Source organism: Salvia hispanica, chromosome 1, assembly GCF_023119035.1.
Source record: "Salvia hispanica cultivar TCC Black 2014 chromosome 1, UniMelb_Shisp_WGS_1.0, whole genome shotgun sequence".
NCBI lineage: Eukaryota > Viridiplantae > Streptophyta > Magnoliopsida > Lamiales > Lamiaceae > Salvia > Salvia hispanica.
In genome coordinates, this window is record NC_062965.1 from 4,215,043 (window position 1) to 4,239,061 (window position 24,019).

Below are 24,019 nucleotides of genomic sequence, written 5' to 3' on the forward strand. Positions count from 1 at the left end.
ATAAATGATTGAGTAGTACTACATTCTCTATTTATAGACAACGGTCTTTATCAATGTCTTAAATATCAGATCAGTGATTGAACCGGTGAAGCTACTGTTTCATGGTTCAAATAATTGTTGGGTTTTAGACTTTTATTAGTCCTTACACAGCGAAAGACACACATACATAAATAAGAGAATCGTGTTTGTAAATTAACTATGTTTACATATATGATCATGACAAATATACAATTATGTTTATTATTGTAAATTTATTATATGCTCAAGTAGTAAAATTGATGTCTCATCATAAGACTCTTATTTTTGGCGATGGTCTTAGGTTTAAATCTTTCATGCGTGAAGTGTAATAGTATATTTTTCACATTATGCGGTTTAGCATGCTCTGTATGTGTGCATTCTGATTTTCCACTACAAAAAGATTTGTGTTTTGCGAGCTCCAATTTGGTCTCGAACTCGAGAATATGCTCGGAAAATGGAGAATGCGCTCGGAAACTAATATTTTACGACTAATCGTAGATGCGGTAAAAAAATGCTGGATTTTTTTTTGTTATTGCTCGCAATGTGCTCGGAAATGAACCTTTTTTTGTTGTGGTCGTACGTAGAAAAAATAATGGTAGGGGCTCAACTATTTATATATTCTAGAGATAGTACGTACGATTGCTCACGACTAAGGGATAAGGATTAAAAGAAGCGGGAGAAGAAAGGGGCAATTAGACATAGCTTCCAATAATGGATATAACTTGAAAAAAATGCTAGATTTTTTTTTTGTTATTGCTCGCAATGTGCTCGGAAATGAACCTTTTTTTGTTGTGGTCGTACGTAGAAAAAATAATGGTAGGGGCTCAACTATTTATATATTCTAGAGATAGTACGTACGATTGATCACAACTAAGGGATAAGGATTAAAAGAAGCGGGAGAAGAAAGGGGCAATTAGACATAGCTTCCAATAATGGATATAACTTGAAAAAAATGCTAGATTTTTTTTTTGTTATTGCTAGCAATGTGCTCGGAAATGAACCTTTTTTTGTTGTGGTCGTACGTAGAAAAAATAATGGTAGGGGCTCAACTATTTATATATTCTAGAGATAGTACGTACGATTGATCACAACTAAGGGATAAGGATTAAAAGAAGCGGGAGAAGAAAGGGGCAATTAGACATAGCTTCCAATAATGGATATAACTTGAAAAAGAATAGTATCTCAACAACATGAGAACTAAAAAGAAATACCTATTGCGCTCAAGCGCATCATGGGACATGATGCATCCAAACAACATTCTACCAAAGATAATTGTCATCTCTACTCAACACTGCCCATCGTTATCATCACTCAACTTGTACATTTTAAAAATATATGCAGGTCTGAGTATTTGACATACTCAGTAAACACATGTAGAAACATTTTCATAAAAACATATTTGTCAAGCCATCCATTGAGTTACCACAGACTTTTATCATTTTTTTTAAAAAAAAGGCCGAGTGTACTTAATCGTTTCCTTTCCATAAAAGTTAGTTGATCAACCATTTTCCATTCTCATTTACCATATATGAACCATACATGACATGAAATGTGACCACATCTGCCATTAGACAAGCCAATTCGGAGGATGACACCCGATCTACATTTCGTGTACACTAGCCTGGGTACGACACTCCCCACAGCCAGACCCAGATTCGATTAATCATACATAGTAAAAAGCCACTTCAGGTAGACATCTCATATAAAACAAAACATGACATTGCATACCATACATAACATTTATTTTCCCATAAAATGTGCTTGAAACATTGAAGCGATGGGAATGAGACAATATAAGTGTAGTGTGTGTGCAGTGTTGCGATATTCAAATAAGGAAAAAGCAGGTTCCCCAGATCCAGCAAGTCCACTAGATCACTTGGTCTAGGAACTCGTGGGTCGTGCGGAATCCCGGACGTCGGACACACAAGTACTTTCCCGCTTCAAAAAACCCTCAACCACTTTACTAAACCTAGTATAGGGAAGTAGGGATCGATCCCACAGAGAAGGATGCGTAAGACTCATAATCAAGGATTTGAAAGTATTTTTGGTGTTTGCTGCTGCCACGCATTTTCTTGGGTTGAGGAAAATTAAAATTAACTTGACTTAGGAACCTTAGAAAGAAACTTAACCTAACAACTAGACCTAGGAGATAATTCTACGGTGGGGACCACGTCTAAAAAGCAAAGTACGACTGAAAAGTGGCAGAATAACTAACTCTAGTACTAACTGACAGTAACATCGTCTTCTACAACCAAACTCGCATAAAATTTCTTGAGAAAACACATAAGCGAATAAAAAACAGAGCTACTACCTTAAAATCAAATCTATGCATAATAAACGAAAAAAAACTTAACAGATCTGCATACCCTAGACGAAGTGAAATAGAAAACAAGATGAAATAAAGCGATTCTATCAACTACTGTCTTTTCACACGCCAAAACCGACTTCAGACGCTAAATCCACTTCGGATCCAAGCGTCCGACACAAACTCCAAACAGAAGAAATTCTCCATCACGTCAGATTTTACAATTAAAAGCTCCGAGTACTCAAACAACCACAGATCTGTCACCAAATTCCACATCAAACAACTCAATAACGAAATAAACAGAGATCGACATAGCAATTGAAGAATTAGGCTAACAGCAGGAAGATCTACGCAAAATAACTTGAAATTAAACAACTAAACTCAGATCCATGAACGGTAAGCAGTTAAACATCATCAACATCAAAGTCGACTCCCAAAAGTGAAGTTCGACGGTGAAAACTAGCAAAAACAGCTGAAATTAAAAGCAATTGTATCTTCGCCCTCACTAGGACGGTGTTACCAAGCACGAAATCTTTAGAAAATACCCCCCCTATCACGATTACCCCCAGAACCTATTCCAAGTGTGTGTAAAAATATATGAGCTAAGAAGAGTGGAAAAACTGTATCCATTGCGCTGCATGCTCTTCTCTTTTTATAGGCGTTTTAGTGGGCCCAGCAAGGTATTGATAATGACTTTGTTGCCCTCAGCTGTAGACTCCTCTGTCACGCCACTTTTCCTTGTAAATTCTGCTCATTTTCATTCCTTTCTCTCGCTAGACCATCTCCTTCTTTACTTCCTTGATCTAGCGCTTTTCTTCACACACCTGGCTTATGAAACGTGTTAGACCCAGCAAATTATAACATTTTTTTGCACATACCGATGCATGAAATTAGCCTTATCAAACTGCTCACACTTAAACCATACTTGTCCTCAAGTATAAAGACAAGAAAAGAAAAAGAATAAGGCAAATTTCAAGCGAGGTTATCTCTTGACCGACTCCTAGACCTAGACACAAGAAAAACTAAGAAATATAAGAAAATCACACAAACACGCAAAACACATATATACACGAGCTAGTTTCAATTTTAGGCATCTGTCCCCACAAGATTAAGGTCATTCCAATAGTTTGCACTCCTCCAAATAGGCCCTTTCCCTTCCTTTACCTAGCCAATCTGTCAGCTTGTCAAGATAGCTTTCTACTTACCCAATTGTTAGGTTCACTCGATCACTCATTCCTCACCAGGGATGTTAGGATCGATTCTCTCTTAAGTTAATGCTACACCACTGAAGCGTTACCCAATTGTTAGGTTCACTCGATCACTCATTCCTCACCAGGGATGTTAGGATCGATTCTCTCTTAAGTTAATGCTACACCACTGAAGCGTTGGGTTATGAGAGTTTTCTCCTTCCTGGGTCAGGCTATTATTATTCCTGTTTTAGACCATTCCCCCCTCTGGACTTCGTCCAGCTTATTCCTCCTCCTCTCTCTTTCTTTTTTTTTTTTTTTTTTTTTTTTTTTTTTTTTTTTTTCAACATCTGGACTTTGTCCAGCTTATTCCTTTAATTTTTCCTCTGGACTTCGTCCAGCTTATAACACCTTCCCCTGGACTTCGTCCAGTTTATACCTTCATAACCCAATTCCCTTTTTTTCTCCTTTATAGCTCTTCTTCCCTAAGCATTCAGTGGTGACCCTTAAACATTTGTTAGCTCAAAGTTATCTGAGGTTTATAACTCACTATATAGTAGGGCTTCACAACTAAGTAAGTAGAGGCATTCTCCGTCATTCTTGCTTCATTCAAATTAACTAGGCTCATTTAAGGAAAAAGCTTCTAAGTTGAAATGTCTCATATCTTCAATTACTTTCACTAAGGGGATCATGCCGTATTAAATCCACTGGCTCATGTGACAACACTTAAAACTAACAGACTCTTAACATGCAACACGGGTAATGCATTGACTCCTCTCCCCCTCCCACTTCACTCAAGCTTGTCCCTAAGCCATCGTCGTGAAGGGGGGAACAGAGAGATCAATGCAAAACCAAAATCATAAAACTTCTCACACTTAGACCAAGCAATGGGCTAAGTGGGAGAAAGACACAGAAAAAACATAGGAAAACAAATAAAACAACAGAAAACACAAACTTCTCACACTTAGACCACGCAGTGGGCTAAGTGGGAGAAGATATAACAAATGTTAAACACATATATAACAGGTAGATAATAAAAAAAATTAAAAGAACGACAAATAAAAGTTACTTGGTCAAGAGATGTTTGATCATTTCTGGGGCTGGCTCCCTCGAGAGCCAGACTGGGGTGGGATTCCGGGGCGGGTCACTTTCACCTTCTTCTTAGCTGGCTGCTCCAGCTCTTCCTCCTTCTGCTCTGGGATTTCCGGTACTGACTTTCTCACGATAGACTTTGTTTTTGGTGGGGCTGGAACTTGCACGGGAATGGTCGAAGAGATCATCTGAAACGACTGCTGTGGTCGCTTGACGGAGGGACTGCTCTGAGTGGGCTGCCTGACTTCACTGCTGGACCCAGGAGTTGTCCTCAACTGGGTCAAGGGGAGCGTCTGCTGCATCCACTTCAACATTTTCATTGAAAGCTCCACCGCTTCCGTCATCCTATCATTCTGTTTGGCACATTTCACCGCCAAATCAGCAATATTTCCCCTCAGGGTCTGCACTGCCTCCCGATTTCCCATCAATTCATTCCTTATCCCACCGAGTTCCTTGATCATATCTTTCCGCATTATCTGCATCTCCTTTTTCATGTCCTGGACTTCCTTCCGCAGCTCCTCGATCTCTTCACTCGGCATGGCTTCTTCGGCTTCCTCCGGCTCCGCCTTCACCTTGTCTCCTAATGAATAGAAGAGAGTTTTGGTGCCTTGAGTCTGCAGCAACCCCTTGTTGAAGAAATAATCAACACTAAACACCTCTGGGGGGTCGCACATGACTACTAGCGGGGCGGCCTTGGCAATTCTCATTTCTAGATTCCTCTGGAGATAAGCGCCGATGAGGTGGCAGGTGTACATATGACGTCCTGGGTTGCTCGTCATCTGGTGGCACGCCTGCGCCATCCAATATCCGAGGTGCACCTTCACACCCTCCGCCATGCACCATGTGAAGTAGAGATCGGTAGTAGTGAGGGCTGAATTCGCACTGCCCATCAAATTGTAGCTGATAAATGTTTGAGCAAAACGGAGGATCCGGTCTTCGATGTGGGAGGCTTTGGAGTAGCTGGATTTAAACGCCCCTGATTTAGAGTGCGTGACCAGTTCCCATGCTGTCTGGACTTTGAAACCAGGCGTGTTCTTTGGCATCCCCACCATCCTGTCGTTCCATGCCCCCTCTTCATCTTCTTCCTTAGTGAACAACCCCATCCGTAGGGACCACTCCCTAATGCTCAACTTGTGCTCCTGATTGAAAAGCCTGAATGTGATAGAATCCGCGTCCAGGTCTGTGGTATTCTTCAAGCGAAAAGTGGAGAAAAACTCCCTTGCTAGATCCACTGGTACCCTCTCTTGGCTGTGCTGCAACAGCCACTCAAACCCTATTGCCTGGATATAGGCGCGGAATTCTTTATCACATGCAATCATCTTGAGCTCCCTCTTGCTATACTGTTTCCCCGACTTGGCCATCTTCCCTGCGCTACATCTCTCCTTGTATACCGCGATCCTCTTCTGGTCGTCAAACTGTCTCATCTCCTCCAAGCAAGCTCTTAGTCAGCCAAATCACCGGACGTCCGGGAATCGGCTCTTCTTCAACCTCCTAAGAATTATAGCTGGGCTCAGGGATGAGCTCGTCGTGTTCCTCGACAAATGGTTCCTCGGTCACAGGGGAAAGGGTCTCCTCGACCTCCTGGACGGAGGGAGCTTTCCTTGACCGGGTAGATGTAGTCGCCGGCGCCTTTCCTTTTCTTGCTTTCTCCTTGGCCAAGCGCGCTGCTGTCTCTGTCGCTTCAGGTATGAAGTCATCAACTTCATCAAGGAGGCTTCTCCTAGTGCGCCTCCTTTCGGTCCTTTCATCAATCTTGGGTTCACTCTCTTCCTGGTCATCAACCAGGTCCACGATCAGTTTCAGCCCTTCCTCGGGCTCCGGTACCTCCGTCGAATGTAGATCTGACTCCGCCAACAGCTTTTCTGGGGTTTCCCCCTCTCCAATCAACATTGGGGTTGCCCCCTCGATATAGATGGGGTTCTCCCCCCGACATCTCCCTGGAATAGGGGTTTCCCCCTCAGCGATTCTCTCCAAAGTAGGGGTTTCCCTCTCAATAGTTGTTTCAAACATAGGGGTTTCCCCCTCAGCAGCCTTCTCAAACACAGGGGTCTCCCCCTCAGCAATTTCAACAGAAAACCGGGGTTTCCCCCTCACGTACTTCAACCACAATCGGGGCTTCCCCCTCACACATTTCAACAGCAATAGAGGTTTCCCCCTCAAGAATTTCATCAGCAATAGGGGTTTCCCCCTCACACATTTCCCCACCCTCAAGATTAGGGTTCTCCGGTACATTACCTTCTGTCTCCTTCAAGGTCTCGTCATGTGTCGGTTCACCGTCCTCCGATTGTCTGTGTAAGGCCTCCTCTTTCTCCGCCACTTGCGAAACGGCCTTTGCATGCGGTGGTTCAGCGACTTGCGATCCTTTTTCAGAGAGACTTGCCGGTGTCGCGGCCGAATCCGCCGGAATTTTTAGTGACGGTAAAGTCGGCGCAGACGGCATCAGACTGGCAGCGAATAGGGCATACACCTCCTTTGCTTTCTCTATGCTTCCCACCTTCTGTGTCAATTCGGCCAACAAGGTGGGGTCATACTCAGTGCCCTTGGTAGAATCCATCGGTATAGATCTGAAAAAAATTAAAGGAACTGGGCGATAATTTTGGTTAGGGTTTCGTCCGTTCTTCTAGAGAGAGAAGATGAATTAAGAGAGAAGGAAGAGCAAACACGATTTTTGTCTAATTTGGAGTGAGTGGAGAGAGAAGGACGACGGTTGCCTTTTCTGGTGAAAAGATGGTGCGGTTGCAGGCGTGATGTAAGCAACCGTACGTCTCCCATAATTATCGGCCAGAATTTGAAATTCAAAATATCTTTTCCCTCCTTGACTCCTTCCTTCAGGCTCTCCTCCTGGCGAATCCCCTCGACCTTGCCCTGAAAAAAAAATATGAAGGTTCCAGACCCCTAGGTCGAGGTTAGGGCATAAAATATGGTTTCCCCTTGGAGTCTGGTGCTTCGAAAATATATATATATATATATATTTTTTTGTTTCTTTTTTTTTTTTTTTTTTTTTTTTTTAGAGAATGATTAAACTATTTACATGTTGTATTTCCGAGATTCCCTGGGTCAGTTGTGAATTTTCAAAATTATCAACTTACCCCTTGACCCAGGAATTCATCGGAAATTACCCCTCGTCCTTTTAGGCAATAATAGGGAGTGTGTGTAGTGGAATCTCGTCCACAACACACAACTCGGAATTATCCCTATAGACTTTCACTCTATGACCGTTTACAAGGAAAGGAATAGAGTTTGGAGCACTTCCCTGGATCTCCACTGCTCCATTTGCTCGGATGCCAACGATGGTGTATGGGCCAATCCATTTAGACTTCAGTTTCCCTGGCATTAGCTTAAGCCGAGACTGAAAAAGGAGCACCTTCTGTCCCACATGAAGTTCCTTGACCCCGAGGTTTTTATCATGCCATAACTTCGTTCTTTCTTTGTACCACATGGCAGACTCAAACGACTCCAGCCGAAGTTCCTCCAACTCTTGCAATTGCAACTTTCTCTCTTCTTCGCAAGCTATCGGCTTCATGTTCATTTCTTTCACTGCCCAGTACGCCTTGTGTTCAATTCCTACAGGTAAGTGACACATCTTACCGAACACAAGTCTGTAGGGTGACATTCCAATAGGTGTTTTAAAAGCAGTTCTGTAGGCTCACAATGCATCCCCGAGTCTTTTACTCCAGTCCTTCCTTGACGGATTAACTGTTTTCTCCAATATCGCCTTGATCTCGCGATTAGAAATCTCTGCCTGGCCATTAGACTGAGGATGGTAAGGAGTTGACACTCGATGGTGAACATCATATTTCTTCATCAAAGCCTCGATGGTGCGATTACAGAAATGTGTTCCTTGGTCTGAGATGATGGCTCTAGGAACTCCGTATCTATTGAAAATATTATCCTTGAGAAATTTCGCCACCTCCTTCGATTCGCAAGTTGTGGTGGCCTTAGCTTCTATCCACTTAGATACATAATCCACTGCAACCAATATGTAGGTATTCCCACAGGATGACGGGAACGGTCCCATAAAGTCCATTCCCCACACATCAAAAATTTCGCACACGATCACTGGGATCAGAGGCATCTCATCTCTCCTTGAAATTCCCCCTGTCTGTTGGCATCTCTCACAACACTGGCAGAATTCAAAAGCATCCTTATTTAATGTTGGCCAATAAAATCCGCTGTCGAGAACCTTCCTCGCTGTTTTCCTTGGCCCAAAGTGACCTCCACATGCTAACGTGTGGCAATGATTTAACACATCTCTTTGTTCCCATTCGGGAATGCAACGCCTAATCACTTGATCCGAGCACATTTTCCACAGGTAAGGATCATCCCAAAAATAAAATTTTGATTCGCTTCTAATCTTCATCCTTTGGGCCCGGGAAACTTCTTCTGAAATCGGCATCTCTCCCGTGACCAAGTAGTTGGCTAGATCAGCAAACCACGGTTCTGCATTCAGCGTGCGCTTCCCTTTATCCGATTCCCCTAGACCGGTCAAAGCCAAAACTGCTTCCCAGTCAGGTGGTCTAGGAAATTTCTCCAAAAGGTACAAATGTTCTTCGGGAAAGGCATCGAGTATGGCCTCTTCTGTTTCTCCTTGGAAGATTCTGCTCAAATGATCTGCTACCCTATTCTCCGTTCCTCTTTTATCTCGTACTTCCCAATCAAATTCTTGTAAAAGTAACACCCAACGGATTAACCTTGGCTTCGACTCCTTCTTAGCCAGTAAGTACTTTATTGCTGCGTGATCCGTGAAGACTATAACCTTTGACCCAAGAAGGTAGGGTCGAAATTTTTCAAAGGAATACATGATGGCTAACATTTCCTTCTCCGTGGTGTCATAATTCTTCTGAGCTTGATTTAGTGTTTTGGAAGCATAGAAGATCACATAGCTTTTTCCATCAATTTTTTGTCCTAAGACAGCTCCCACAGCGAAATCGCTTGCATCACACATTATCTCGAAAGGATGGTTCCAGTCTGGTGCCCTGATTATTGGTGCTGATACTAACCTGTCCTTAAGCAGCTGGAATGCCCTCTCGCATCCTTCGTCAAAGACGAATTCAACATCATTTTGTAACAACCGAGTGAGTGGTTGAGCGATTTTTGCAAAATCCTTTATGAACCTCCTATAGAACCCTGCATGGCCTAGGAAACCTCTCACCTCTTTTTGATTCGTAGGGTATGGTAGTTTTGATATCACATCCACTTTTGCCTTGTCTACCTGGATACCCCTCTCAGAAACCATGTGACCTAGGACAATGCCTTCAGTCACCATGAAGTGGCACTTCTCGAAGTTCAACACTAAATGCTTTTCCTGACATCTCTGCAACACTAGATCAAGGCTGGCTAAACAAGCATCAAATGAGTTCCCATAGACGGTGAAATCGTCCATGAATATCTCAATGCACACTTCCAACAGATCCGAAAAAATGCTCATCATACATCGTTGAAAAGTCCCCGGTGCATTACACAATCCAAATGGCATTCTTCGGTATGCATATGTACCAAAAGGGCACGTGAAAGTGGTCTTCTCTTGATCCTCCGGATTAACGTAGATTTGGAAATAGCCGCTGTATCCGTCAAGGAAACAAAAATACTGTTTGCCTGCCAATCTCTCCAGCATCTGATCGATGAAAGGTAAAGGAAAATGATCCTTCTTTGTGGCTTCGTTCAACTTCCTGTAGTCGATGCACATCCTCCATCCTGTCACTAATCTGGTGGGTACCAATTCATTCTTCTCATTTTTGACAACTTGTATCCCAGACTTCTTTGGCACCATATGGACAGGACTGACCCACTCACTGTCAGGAATGGAGTAAATGATTCCTAGAGCAAGCAACTTCAATACCTCCTTTAGGACTTCCTCTCGCATGTTCGGGTTCAGCTTCCGTTGTGCATCTCGATGAGCCTTTGCACTTTCTTCTAAACGGATGTGGTGCATGCAAAGATCTGGACTTATTCCCACCAAATCTGAGAGAGTCCATCCTATTGCCTTTTTGTTCCTTTTGATGACCTCCAACAACTCCTTCTCTTGTTCCTTGGTCAAGTTGCTGTTGACTATTACTGGAAATGTCTCGTCCTCCTCCAAGTAAGCGTACTTAAGACCTGGTGGAAGTGTTTTCAGCTCTTTTTTCGTTCCATTCGTCTCCTGGGGCAAGGGATTTTTTTCTGAAATTTCCGGTGAAGTCTCTTTCCCCGACCCAGGAGAATTTTCCAAGCTGGCCACATAAGCTGATCCCTTGGACCTAGCTGATTCCGGGCTTTGCAGAATTCCATAATGGCTTCTGTGAGCTCTTCATCTGTCAATTCCTCTGTGTTCACTGCTGCACACCACCCCATAACCTCTTTGTCAATTGAATGGCTCAACTCCGAGTTGTCGATTTGTTCCTGTATCAATTCTGTCTCAAGATATTCTTGGACTAAAGGGTTAATAACATCAATAGCATAGAGATTCTCAACATCTAAAGGTCTTTTCATCCCCTCATCTATGCTAAAGGTATATTTTTCCCCATTATAGTCCAAGCAAATTGTTCCATCAAACACATCGATAATGGTCTTAGCCGTACGCAAAAATGGCCTCCCCAAAAGTACCCCACTAGACTCAGCAGACTCATTATCATTCATCTTGATCACGTAAAAATCAGCAGGATATAGAAATTCATGCACTTTGACTATAATATTTTCCAACACTCCTTCAGGGCAAATGCAAGTTCTATCGGCTAGCTGGATCACTACCTTGGTATCAACCATTCTTACCCCAGTTAACTTCTTATAGATTGAAAGTGGCAAAACATTTATTGACGCCCCTAGATCACACATGGCATGCTCGACCTTGATATCCCCTAAAGAAATGGGTAATGTAAACATACCTGGGTCGGTGCATTTTGAGGGCATCCTTCTTTTTTGTATCACAGCAGACACAGTTTCTCCAATCACAATCTTCCCATCTAGCTTGGTTTTCCCTGCAATAAACTCCTTGATGAACTTACTGAAGGTGGGCATTTTTAAGGCTTGCAAGAATGGCAAGTTGATTTCCAATCTTGCTGAAAATCTCCATGAGATCCTCTGTGTCATCTTTTTTCTTCTTCGCCTCCCCTTGATATGGAAATGGTTTTGCTCGCTTTACTGCATTTGTGGAAGTACCAGCCTGGGTTTCATCAACTGCTTTGTTTCCTTCCCTACTTACTTCCTCAGGTTCGGGGTCTAGGAAGAACGGGTCCCTTGGTCGAGGTAGAGATCCCCCTAAATCTTCCTTCTGGAGGTCTCTCTGAACAATGATCTCCCTTGGTTCAGTGCCTCCCTCTTGCTGTTTCTGACTCTGTTTCCCTTCTTTAGCTTGCATAGGCGCTTCCTCATCAGTTCCCAACGTCGGCCCTTCGTAACCCCGCCCAGATCTCAAAGTGATTTGACTAATGTTTGCTCGGTCTGGCGGTTTGACGGTAGCAGGAAGTTTGCCTTCATTCCCTCGCATCTCGTTCAAGGAAACTGCGATCTGGGAAAGTTGTTTTGCCATCATGTCCATGGCGGCTTTTTGCTCTGACTGAGCATCTTGTAACTTGTGCACCATGTCATTGTTGGAATGTAGGTTACCTTGCATGAACTGCTGTGAATTTACCAAATCATGGACCATGTCATCCAAACTCCGTTGTGGTCTGAAGTTGAATTGACCAAAATTTTGTCCTTGACCTTGATTCTGTCGAAAATTTCCATGATGATTATTATATTGGTTATTCGACCTTTGATTGTTGTACTGGCCACCAAACCCTTGATTCCCTTGTTCTCAATCCTGATCTAGTAGTGATGGTAGATGTAGATTCCTTGATTCGCCACTCGTACTGGTCACTCCCTGATCCAGATGAGCTTGCCCAACTTTCAAATTGGATCTTCCAGATGTGCTGGCTTTGGGCTTAAAAAAGGAATTATTAGATTTGGCTCAACAAAAATTAAGGATTTTAGGCTCACAAAAGTGGTATTTAAAAAATTTCTCGGGTCAAAATAACTTGTGATTTGTAATTAAATTAGGTCCAAATAATATTATTTAAATTCCTCTTGTTGTTAATTTAACATTTAATATTTGGTGTTATTTTAAGGGGTTACTTGTTCGTAAATACACAAACTTTCAATATTTTCTATTTTTTTCATCTAAACTTTATATTTTTTTTAATACAAATACATGAACTTCACATCTCAAATACTAAACTAAAATCGAAACTCCTCTAGATCCAATGTAAATGTCCAATACTCCTTTAGTCGTCAAACGGAAAAATATAATAATAAAAATTCTGACTATCCATTTGACGTTCTTTTGAGAACATCTAAAAAGGATAAATAAAGTCAGGGTGCTACAGTGCTAAATTGTAAAGATTCATGACTGCATATAACTAATTTCACATTAATGTTAATGTATCTATTTTTGTCCAATTTCACGCAGATATATTTTTTAATCAATCCTAACAGACTTAATAATAATTGAAATTGAAAAATACCTATACACCAATTTCAATTTTTCTTGTTCACTAATATGGGATGAGTTTAGGCACAACATAAATTTGAACACTCCGATTGATCTCTTTTCTCGACTATTAAATCGTAAATTTCCATTTTATGAATTTACAGATTTGGACGGTTTTAAGTAAAATTAAATTTTACTAACAATTAAGTAAATTAAATGGTGTGGTTGGATTAGTAAAAACAAAATTGCAAAATTATACTTAACCCACCAAAGGTCCGAAACTAACATGGAATTATGTGGCATATATGTTTTTGAGCTTTTTAAGTAGACAATTTAACCGCGAAATAGTTCCTACATCGGATTAGAGTGCACAAATACTGAATCTTTCATCGTAACTTATTTATAACATGAGACATACATTTATTGAGACATCATAAGTAACATCACCATCACTAGATCTATACTAATTAACAAGCAACTAGGGCTGCATAAGCCGAGACTATAGAGGAAATTGCAACAGAAAGAATCGAAACCGATGGAGAAACCCTTCCCACATCCTTCCTCAGCACCATTCCCTCCATCAAAGGGTAATGCATAACTACACCAAACAATGGTACAAAAGCCTGCATCACCATCTCATTCATCCTCCCATTCTGCAAAATCCTCCCGAACCCGACGACGAAGGAAGCAAGATTTACCATATAAAGGGTGCACAATATCACCATGAAAATGGGCGGGGCCTGAAAATCAAATTTCCCTATTTTGTAAAGCTTGGCAACTTCATCATCCATGATTTTGCTCGTTGGCACGAAGCTAGCTTTGGTCAAGCCGATTTTCTCCAAGATCGCGTTCACGGAAGCAAAGAAGTAAGATGTCAATGACTTCATCACCCACACCCTTTGCTCGTTCACCCAAGTCGTGAGTGAATCCCCATACGCCATCACTTCTTGCGCGTGCTTGAGTTGCGATGAGAGGAAGATAAACACAAACACCGCGAAAAATGGACTTGAAACCTGTGGCCACAAATATAGATCGTGACCTTTTTTAAAAACCAGATTGGTAAGCGAACTGGCGAAGATATTAGTTCATAGTTTAATCAGTTGGACCGGTCTAACCACCAATCGAGCCGTTAATATGTTAAAACACATTGTAAATCGAGCCGTTAATATGTTAAAACACATTGTAAAACATAATTCTTTAGTAAATGTCAACAAGTTAAGTACACAAATAAGTTGAAATATTAACATTTTTTTGTGACAAAAATTTCTTAAACAAAACAACAAATTGAATGTTAAGATAACATTTTCCTCATATTTACTCATACCTAATTTTCTTATGATAAATTTGCAACGCACCTCGGGATACAGAGGGATGCCGGCAAGGAGGCAGAGCTGAGGGACGAGGGCGAGAATGTAAACCGGGAGGAAGTAAATCGCGTAGAATGCCAGTTCTGCATAGACCATGCTTTGCAGAACCGACATTCGCAGCGCCCCATAGACTAAGGGGGAATATTTGGACAAAGCGACCTGGCCGAGTCCGAGAAACCACCGCGTGTTTTGGACAAGAGTATCCCCGAGGCTCATCGGAGATGAACCTAGGAAACATGGCCTTGAAGGATTCAAATACACTGAATTCCAACCCTCGCAATGCAGATTGAACCCTGTGAAGTAATCTTCAACTACTGCAAAATATCTATATCCCACCTACATTTTGATTTATATCTATAAATCATCAATGATGTTGAAATAATTAATTAATGGACTGATTTGAAATTACATAGGACTACTTGCCTCTTTCCCCCATTTTGTGCCATTGTCGTAGCTACAAGAAGCTAGCAATTGCACCTCTTTTTGCAATGCCACATCGGTGAGAAGTGCATTGGTTGGGTAATTTGGTCTAAAAATTTTGGAAATCGATTTGATGAAATCGTTGGACGAACCATAATGCTCCTTGAGTTGGTTAGGATTAGCATCTACAAAAAAAAGGGTAAATACACTTTCAAATTATGAGCTACTCCCTCCGTTTCACTATAGTTGAGGCGAAACTTTTCGACACGGAGTTTTAGAAAGTAATGTTGGGTGTGTTAAATAAATAGATAAAAAAGTAAGAGAGAAGAAAAGGTGGAGAGAATAAAGTATAAAGAGAATAAAGTAAGAGAGAGTAAAGTAAGAAAGAGGAAAAAGTTACCACATAAGGAAACGACTCAACTATGAAGAAACTTCCCGAAATGGTAAAATGACTCAACTACGGTGAAACGGAGGGAGTACTTTATTTATTATTGTGGTACGCACAAAACTGGTAAAATATACATTCTTGAGTGTCACGAGATTTTAGAAAATGTTGTCAGGTGGAATAAAGTAGAGAGGGAAAAAATAGTTGAATATTTTAATGAGAAGAGAGGAGAGAGGAGAGAGGAGGTTATTTCCGAAATTAGAAAGGGACCATTTTGATTGGGATAAATAAAAAAGGAAAGATGACCATATTGAATGAGACGAATGGAATAGTAATATATGACATTACCTGGTTGAAGTTTCCGAATTCCATAGAGTGCTTCTCTCTTTATATAAAAGGCCGTCCCTGCCAAGCCTGGCCCATTGAGCCCATTCAAGCCTTCCCATTTCGTCTGAAATATTTCAATGATCAACTCAAAATTATGCAAAATTATCCATAACTAGTTGATGTGACAACAACAAAAAGAATGAATTGTTACCCATATAAATCTCAATGCACCATCGTGGATATCGTGGTTGTGTCTGATGTTGTGAAATATTTGAGGGAACTGAACAAATGCAAGATTCCGGGAGAGTTTAGTGTCGAGATGGAAGCACATTGCTTGACGGGCCGATGTTGGATCGTTACAGTACATGTCACAGTCCAACGATAGAATGTACGGTGAGTTGCTAATCATACCCGATACTCGGAGCTATACACACAAAAAAAAAAGAGATCAACTTAAATTCCTGGTGAGACGTTACTCATAAGATATTGAAAAAACTCGGATATTTGATAGTTTAATTACAAGAACGTTGAGGGCTCCCGCTTTGAAATTGTGGGGATGAGACGGCCTTTTCTCGCGAGCAACGTACACGACAAGTGGCACCTCATCATCGTTGCTCGAATCTGTACCATTGGAATTTCCGTCGTTGATCACCTATAAATATGAATATAAAAGATAGATGTGTCATAGCCTTACACATAGAATTAGACTTAGACTTAGACTTAGACTTAGACGAGATATCAATTTGTGGAAATTAATTAATCATGTGATAAGGGTCTTCTTATTTTTTCAACTATTGGTTCATTATGATATATACAGATCATATGTGCTACGGCATGCATGTCGATCAATAAATAAGGTGTTCTCAAGGGCTGGAATATGGCTAAAACTAGGTAGGAGAGTGAGGCATTTTTTTGTTATAACGACTCTTAATTCATTTGTTGCGATAGTTAGGTGAAGAATAGAATATTTTACATCTAAAATGACAAATAAAAGATCTGATTTTTTCTATTATTTAATACTCTCTCCGTTCCCTAAAAATAAAATCATTTTCTTTTGGTCAGTCTCTTAAAAATATAAACTTTCTACTTAAGAAAATTTCTTTCTCTATAACAAGGTGGGACCCGTATTCCACTGACACACTTTTCTTTCTGTTTTTCTTATTTACCAATTTTGCATTAAAATTCTGTGAGTTTCAATAATTTATAACTGATTTAGTTTTATAATTATGGAAATTAATATCACTTAAAATTTTAATTATATTCAAATAATATTTAGTTTTCGTCCTAAATAATTCCGATGGGAAAATGAGATAACAGAAATTAATAGTCATAATTTCAATTAAAAATTGGTGAAAGTGGTATGATAAAATATTTTAATGTTAATTAAACCTATTAATTTGTTTTGAACATTTACTTAAACAAATATTATGTGACAAGTCATTATAGGACTGAGTGGTTTATTATTGATTATACATTCCAATAATAAATGATTTACCTTTTCGGATAAAACAAAGAGCCTAGATAAAAGAAATCATAAAGCTGGCATGTCACACTCTAATATATTAGTGGGTATACTGTATACACTTTCAACTTTTTAATTTGTTTGAACTCTAGAGTATGAAATGATCTGTTATCTTGACCTAATATTAGTACTATCGTTTTAATATTTTTTCTAATTAATTAATTGTTAATTAATTACTACATTTTATTACCCATATTTTGCAAGAAAAAAAATGGGTGAATAGGGAGCAGGGTTAGTATAACGGTTTAATTATCCCCATTTCAAATGATTTTCTTAAATTTTACAATAATTGACCTGATCTGTTATTATTAATTAAATTAAAACAAATAAAATAATTAATTTAAAATAATAAAAAAGTGATTAAATCACTGGTTGACACCAAAAATCGAATAGGGGATTCCAAGTGAAGAATCGTACTATTGCGACTATTCCAAAACTTTCTATGTTAATTAAATTTATTTTGTATTTTATTAATGGAGTCACGTGAAATCTGCAGGCCGTATATAAAAACTACTCCACTAATATCTTCTAATAAAAGATTCAAAACTTTCTACTAGATCTAAGTATTGCCGAAAATGGAGTAGTATCTAATTGCCTGCATCTTATGTCAGTCATCAATATGGAAATTTCGGTATTACTTATAGAGTATGGATCAATTTTTATCTTAAATTTTGTCCAAAATATTCACTTTTTGAAAAATAAGTTTATAACAAATAAAAATGTCGATAAAGTAGTTCAATTTTTGACGATTCCGTAAAAATAACTAATGATCAACGCTAATTGCACAGTGCAATAACCGTTAATTTTTTTACGGAACCGTAAAAAAAGACCACTCCGATAAAGATTTCATTTATTATGAAGTGAATATTAATTTTAGACTAAATCCGTATTTTAATCATATATTTATGACTAAAATTGACCATTACTCTTACTTATACTAATTTCTAATTAACAAAACTACTAGGAGGGTAGTATTTAAATATCAGATTAAGTAATTTCCGATACCTCAATGATTGGTGAATGGTCTCTGCTGGCCTTAACGTCTGCTTCAGCAATAATATTGCCCAAAGAATTCTTGAAATCCTCATATGCTTTCTGCACAATACAAAATATTCCTATGATCTTAGCAACAGCGATATATTATACTCGAATCACCATGATCATGTACCTATCAAAATTTAATACTACTACTTATATATGCACCTTCTATATATAGTAATACATATTTCAATATATAAAAGTAGTTTCAATGTAAAATTTAATGTATACTAACTATGATATATAGATTAATTAAATTCATAATGTGTCCCACATACCATTTGCGAGTAAAATAATCGGTTGGTAAATAAACAAATAAATAAATGGCCATCCATAGATCCCTATTACCTACCTATCAATATCTAGATTTATATATACATTTTCCGCAAATTTCCCACCTTAATCACGCTCGGGTAGGTGGGGAAAAGCCGCCCTTCACCCTGTCTCACTAGTCTATATTCTCCCTCCGTCTCCCATAATTTGTCACCATTTAACTCGGCACGGGTTTTAAGAAATATAATAGAAAGTGAGTTGAAAAAGTGAGTGATATGTGGGTCCTATTTTTATATATTAGTTTTATAGTAAAATGTGAGTGAGAATGAGTTAGTGGAATATGTGGTCCACTACCAAAAATGGTACTTCCCTCCGTTTCTTCATAGTTGAGTCATTTTATCATTTCGGAAAGTTTCTTCATAGTTGAGTCCTTTCCTTATATGGTAACTTTTTCTTCTTTCTTACTTTACTCTCTCTTACTTTATTCTCTCTACTTTATTCACTTTATACTTTATTCTCTCTACCTTTTTTTTTCTCTTACTTTTTTATGTATTTATTTAACACCCCCAACATTCATTTCTAAAATTCCGTGCCGAAAGTTCCGCCTCAACTATGAAGAAATTGAGCGAGTAACAGTGAAAGGTGACAAATTTTTAGGGACGGACAAAAAAAGAAATAGGTGACAAATTTTCAGGGACGGAGGGAGCATTATTTACATACAAATTTCTCCATAACACTATAGATATTCATTATTCACGTTCCTTCCTAAATCTTAAAATTATACTCCCTCCGTCCCCGATTAAGAGTCACCCTTTGACCGGACATGGGTTTTAAGAAATGTAATAAAAGTTGGTTGAAAAAGTTAGTGGAATGTGAGATCCATTTTTTATATTGGTTTAATAATAAAATGGGAGTGAAGTGGATTAGTGGAATGTGAGACCTACTTACCATTTATGGTAAAAATGAAGGGTGACTCTTAATTGGGGACGAACAGAAAAGAAAAAGTGTGACTCTTAATCAGGGACGAAGGGAGTATTTCCTAGCTAAGCCCACGCAGAAAAAGTGTGACTCTTAATCAGGGACGGAGGGAGTATTTCCTAGCTAAGCCCACGCTATTAATTTTAAGACACTATGCGTGACGTTAATGATTTAAGACATAACCCACAATAGTTTTTTACATGGGACATATATCATGAAAAATAATGTGTATAACTTTATATTAGTAGTCGATTTTCAAACTTGCCACGCAATCAGAATTTGATCGGATTTCATATTTTTATCGATAATTTGCCCTACCATGTTTTGGTAAGGGCTAAGAAAAGACAAACCTCAATAGCCTTCTTGTCAACAAAGAAGTGATCATCACTCCCACCACCACCACTCTCTTCTCTCATGAAATAAACCCCAGGGCACCTCTCCTGCACCCTATACTTCCTACAAAACGGGATCCACACCTTAGCGAACTCCCGCGCCCGTCTCAGGGCGCGGAGTGTGACAGGGGATCCCCCATCGTCCGAGAGATAGAGGTGAAGCTTATCGGGAGGATAGTCGAGCGCCATGGCCGATATAACGGTGTTCATCACCTCCAAACTCGGCTCCTTCGCGGGATCAGCAGTGCAAACGAACATGTCCACAGAGGGCAGGTGATTGTCCCCGGGCAGCCTCTCGGGGTAGGCGGTTCGAGCCACCGGGTTCCACAGCGAGGCCTGGCTGAGGAGCCACAAACATGAGAGAGTCAGCTCGGCTGTGAAGATGAGAAGGTGGGGGAGAATCAGAATAGGGCTGTTGGTTTTGGCTATGGCGGAAATGGAAGTGATTCTGTAGTAGAATAAGACTGAGAGAGCGGCGCCATGGATGAAGGAGTGGAGGCGGTTTATTGCTCTCTGAGATTTCATGGAATGCCATTCGTTTAGAGGGAGTGACGACTTCTCCATTGCCTTTGATATTTTTATTTCTTTTCGTTTGAATTTGGTTGTAAATGAACTAAATACTCTCTATTTATAGACAATCACAAGTCTCAATTAGACCTGCCCAAGGTTTACCGAACCGGCGGTTACGATTCAGAACCGAAACCGTCGATTTTTGAACCGTTGTTCGGTTCAGGTTAAAAAAATTTCGAACCGAAACCGTGCTGGAACTGCAAAAAACCGCTGGAAAACCTTGAAATCAAGCGGGAACAGCAAAAAAATGCCGATTCGGAACCATGAAAAATCATAAAAAAACCGCCAGAAAACCGGCGGTTCGGAACCGAAGCTGTAACTGCGAAACACCCTCGCGATTCGGTTCCGGTTCAACAATATCCAAAACTGGAACCGGCGATTCTGAACCGTAACCGCCGCTTCCTGAACCGTGGGCACCTCTAGTCTCAACTATTTATAGACAATCACAGGTCTCAACAACTTTAAAAAGAAATGAAATATTTCTTTTTTGGGTTATCTCATTAAAAATAAAATATTTTATAAAATAAAAATTATTATTTCTATTTTTTCGTCTCTCTTACTTTTGTATCTCTTCATTAATTTATAAAACAACTTTACATACATTCTCGTGCCGAAATCTAAATTAAATGTTTCTCTGTTTGTGTTTCCAATAAAAACGACATACTCTTTAAATGAAAACAACACTATAGTGCATAAAATCAAATGTCGAAAAACAATTACTCCTGAGATTTATAAGTAATTTTTCTGGAGATGAGCTTATATATTTTATATCTTTAGATAAATGAATTTTCATTTAACTTTATTTATTGAACATTGTAATTTAATTTTTCTTCTTATTTAGATTTAATTTTATTTTAAAATTCTTTTTGGACAATATATAAGCGCAAAATATATGGTTCCACTTCCACCCTTTGGTTGATGGGAATTGTTCACAATAAAAGATGTGAGATTTTAAGTATATAACTAAATTTTATTATTTGGGTTATTATACATTGATTGTTTTAAATACACATATGCTAGATGACTTAAATCTTCGTCCTATTCATTATAGCGCAGTTGGCAGCGTAGAGCTGTAGTCGGCTTAAACCTTGAGGTCACTGGTCCAAACTCCCTCACCTGCTGGGAGACTTTCGATCGGCTTAAATCTGTAAATTCAGAGGAACAAGATTAATCTGATTTTGTTTAAGGCTGGCTCGAAACACCTGCGGTAAAACCCAAGTAAAAACGCTTAATCAATTGTGCTCGTTAGTGTGCTTTGTTTCATGAAAATCATAAAATATTTTAAAAACTCATCTTTGGCTAACCACTAACGTGGATGACGATGAAGAAGAAAACACATGAGCTGTGTGGTATCTATAGATAGAAAGTTCAGGATTTTTTATTCTATAGTGTTTTCCACAATTAGAAATCTATAGCGTCGAATTTTCTTGAGGTATAAGGCATGCAATTTGATTTCCACATTAAATTTTCACGTTCACAATCTGGATAGGATAAAGGAATAAATTTTGTACAGTTCTATTTTAACAATTTCCTTGAATTCAAGATTGATTATCCCAACTTTAATTTGATTAGGAGGAAGTAATTAATTTTAATGTCATTTGAAATTTGTAAAAAAAAATTCCAATTTAATTTGGAAAAGAGACCTTTATCAATTTTACAACGTTTACCCTTGTTGGTTGAAGTGTCGAACTTGTAGTCTACCAGCTCCAATAAATTATTTAAGGCGTATGGAGATATTTCAGTTGCAAATTATTGGCAGAAAGATTCTAACTTCATATTCAAGTTTATTATTATTCACATTAAAAAAAAGAATCGTGTATAAACTTGCATTCCCTTGAATCGCAAAATTTGTGGGTTTGCATGTGACTATGTAAATCTTGATTATTTAATTTTGAAAGCATCGCAAATGATTTTGAAACTGTTTATATTAGTTTCCTCTTTCCAATATACTCATATTCTTACATGGAGATATATACCAAAGAATAATACTCCATAAAGGATCATTTGACTATATAAAAGTCTAAGTCCAAAATAAATTTATATTAGATCATATATATGGTGAATATTATTCAACTTGATGGACCGATTAACTCGTACGTAAAGTATGGACTCATTACATATCACATTTAATTTAAAGTCCTCCATATGAAGAATAAAAATTTGTATTTTCGTTCAATACGAGTAGCCTAAAATAAAGAGACATTTGAAGTTATTAATTTATTGTGTTTAATAAAGCTATTTATTGTGTTTAATAAATGATGCTTGGAGGCTTACCTTAGAGTCACACCAAGTGTTCCCTTATTATAAGTCTAGTATTGTTAAGTGTGAAACTAACTTATAAATAGCCTAGTAATTTTAAGTATTTGAGATATCATGAAGCAAAAACAATAGGTATTGCCTTTGTCAATTGAATTCTATGTGCAGCTTCACTTATTTTAGAACTTATCATGACATTTCAGCAAAGGTCCTATAGTGTTCATTTATATCTACATTTTTAAATAATTATATAATCAACGGGTCGAGATTTAAACCCCTTGTTCTAGAATAGGTGCTGCGCCAATACTTGTGATTTTTGAGTCATTATATCCCAACTAAATCCTATAAATAGTGCACAAAACAATTTGGATCAAAGAGATTCAGTAGGCCCATTTTTACTGTGATGTCTTTTTCCTAGCCCAATATGTCTTTTTCTTCCTGGGCTCAACCATGGTGATAGAAGGGCCATAGCAAAAGTACCTCAATTAGTAATCTCTCCGTCCCACCGAGATGACCCACTTTTCTTTTTAATTTAGAGCATCCCCATCCGTGCTCTTAGCTAAGAGCACGGAAGTGGGCCCGGACCCACTTTTACTCCTTGTCCTTAGCTAAGAGCACAACACCCACATCCGTGCTCTTAGCTAAGGACAAGCTCAAAGGCCCCACCATTCCATTATTCAATTTAAATACTCCAATTATTAAAAATATTTCTACATTATAAAAATACATTCAAAAATAAAAATTACATAATTAAAATCCTAAAAAATAAAAATTACATAATTAAAATCTTTAAAAATAAAAATACATAATTAAAATCCTACAAAGATGAGAATATGAGAAAAAAGATGAGAATATGAGAAAAAAGATGAGAGAATGTAGATGATAAAAAAAAGATGAGAGAATGTGATTTTTTTTGTGTTGAAGTGGAGGTATTTATAGATGAAAATGTGAATTTTGGGGAAAAAAATTGAAAAATAAATTAAAAGTGGGTAGAAAACGAATATAATTTTTTGGAAAGTGGAAAAATATATATTTTTTATTTAAAAACATTTTTTAAAATAAATTTCAAATTTTAAAAAAATAAAAATAAAAAATCGAATTAGCCGTTGGCCAATCAGACGTTGCCACGTATGGGTGCTCAGCGGCACGGACGTGCTCTTAGCTAAGAGCACGTTCGTTCGTGCCGCTGGCACGGACGGACGAGCTGCAGCGGCGGACGGACGACGGGTGCTCAGCGGCACGGACGGACGGACGGTGCTAAGAGCACCGCTGCGGATGCTCTTATTACACTCAAGAAGACTCATTACTAAAAATAGAAACATTTTTATTTTTACTTTATTCTCTCTTTTATTTTATTATTTCTACTTAACACACAAATTAAAACTGCATAAAATTCTGTGCCATCCAAGAAAATGGGTCATCGGACGGAGGGAGTAGTAATTTTTT

At 38.7% G+C, this 24,019-nt stretch overlaps 1 protein-coding gene across 1 annotated transcript; it reads right to left on the bottom strand.

The window, feature by feature from the left end:
* Window positions 1–13,406: 13,406 nt before the first annotated feature.
* Window positions 13,407–20,473, bottom strand: LOC125214972 (cellulose synthase-like protein E1). Its single transcript, XM_048116238.1, has 8 exons — window positions 19,706–20,473; window positions 18,072–18,161; window positions 16,065–16,196; window positions 15,756–15,968; window positions 15,566–15,668; window positions 14,836–15,017; window positions 14,401–14,748; window positions 13,407–14,058 (listed from the first exon to the last, which is right to left on the bottom strand). The coding sequence occupies exons 1-8, from the start codon at window positions 20,309–20,311 to the stop codon at window positions 13,513–13,515; spliced, it is 2,220 nt and encodes a 739-aa protein (XP_047972195.1). The 5' UTR covers window positions 20,312–20,473; the 3' UTR covers window positions 13,407–13,512.
* Window positions 20,474–24,019: the final 3,546 nt, after the last annotated feature.

Excerpts from the sequence above, each read along its gene's own strand:
- LOC125214972 (XM_048116238.1), bottom strand. The coding sequence starts at position 20,311 with ATGGAGAAGTCGTCACTCCCTCTAAACGAATGGCATTCCATGAAATCT. Across the intron at positions 15,669-15,755 it reads GTGCATTGAGATTTATATGG|ACGAAATGGGAAGGCTTGAA; the intron begins GTAACAATTCAT and ends GAAATATTTCAG. Across the intron at positions 15,018-15,565 it reads AATTCGGAAACTTCAACCAG|ATGCTAATCCTAACCAACTC; the intron begins GTAATGTCATAT and ends TTTTTTTTGTAG.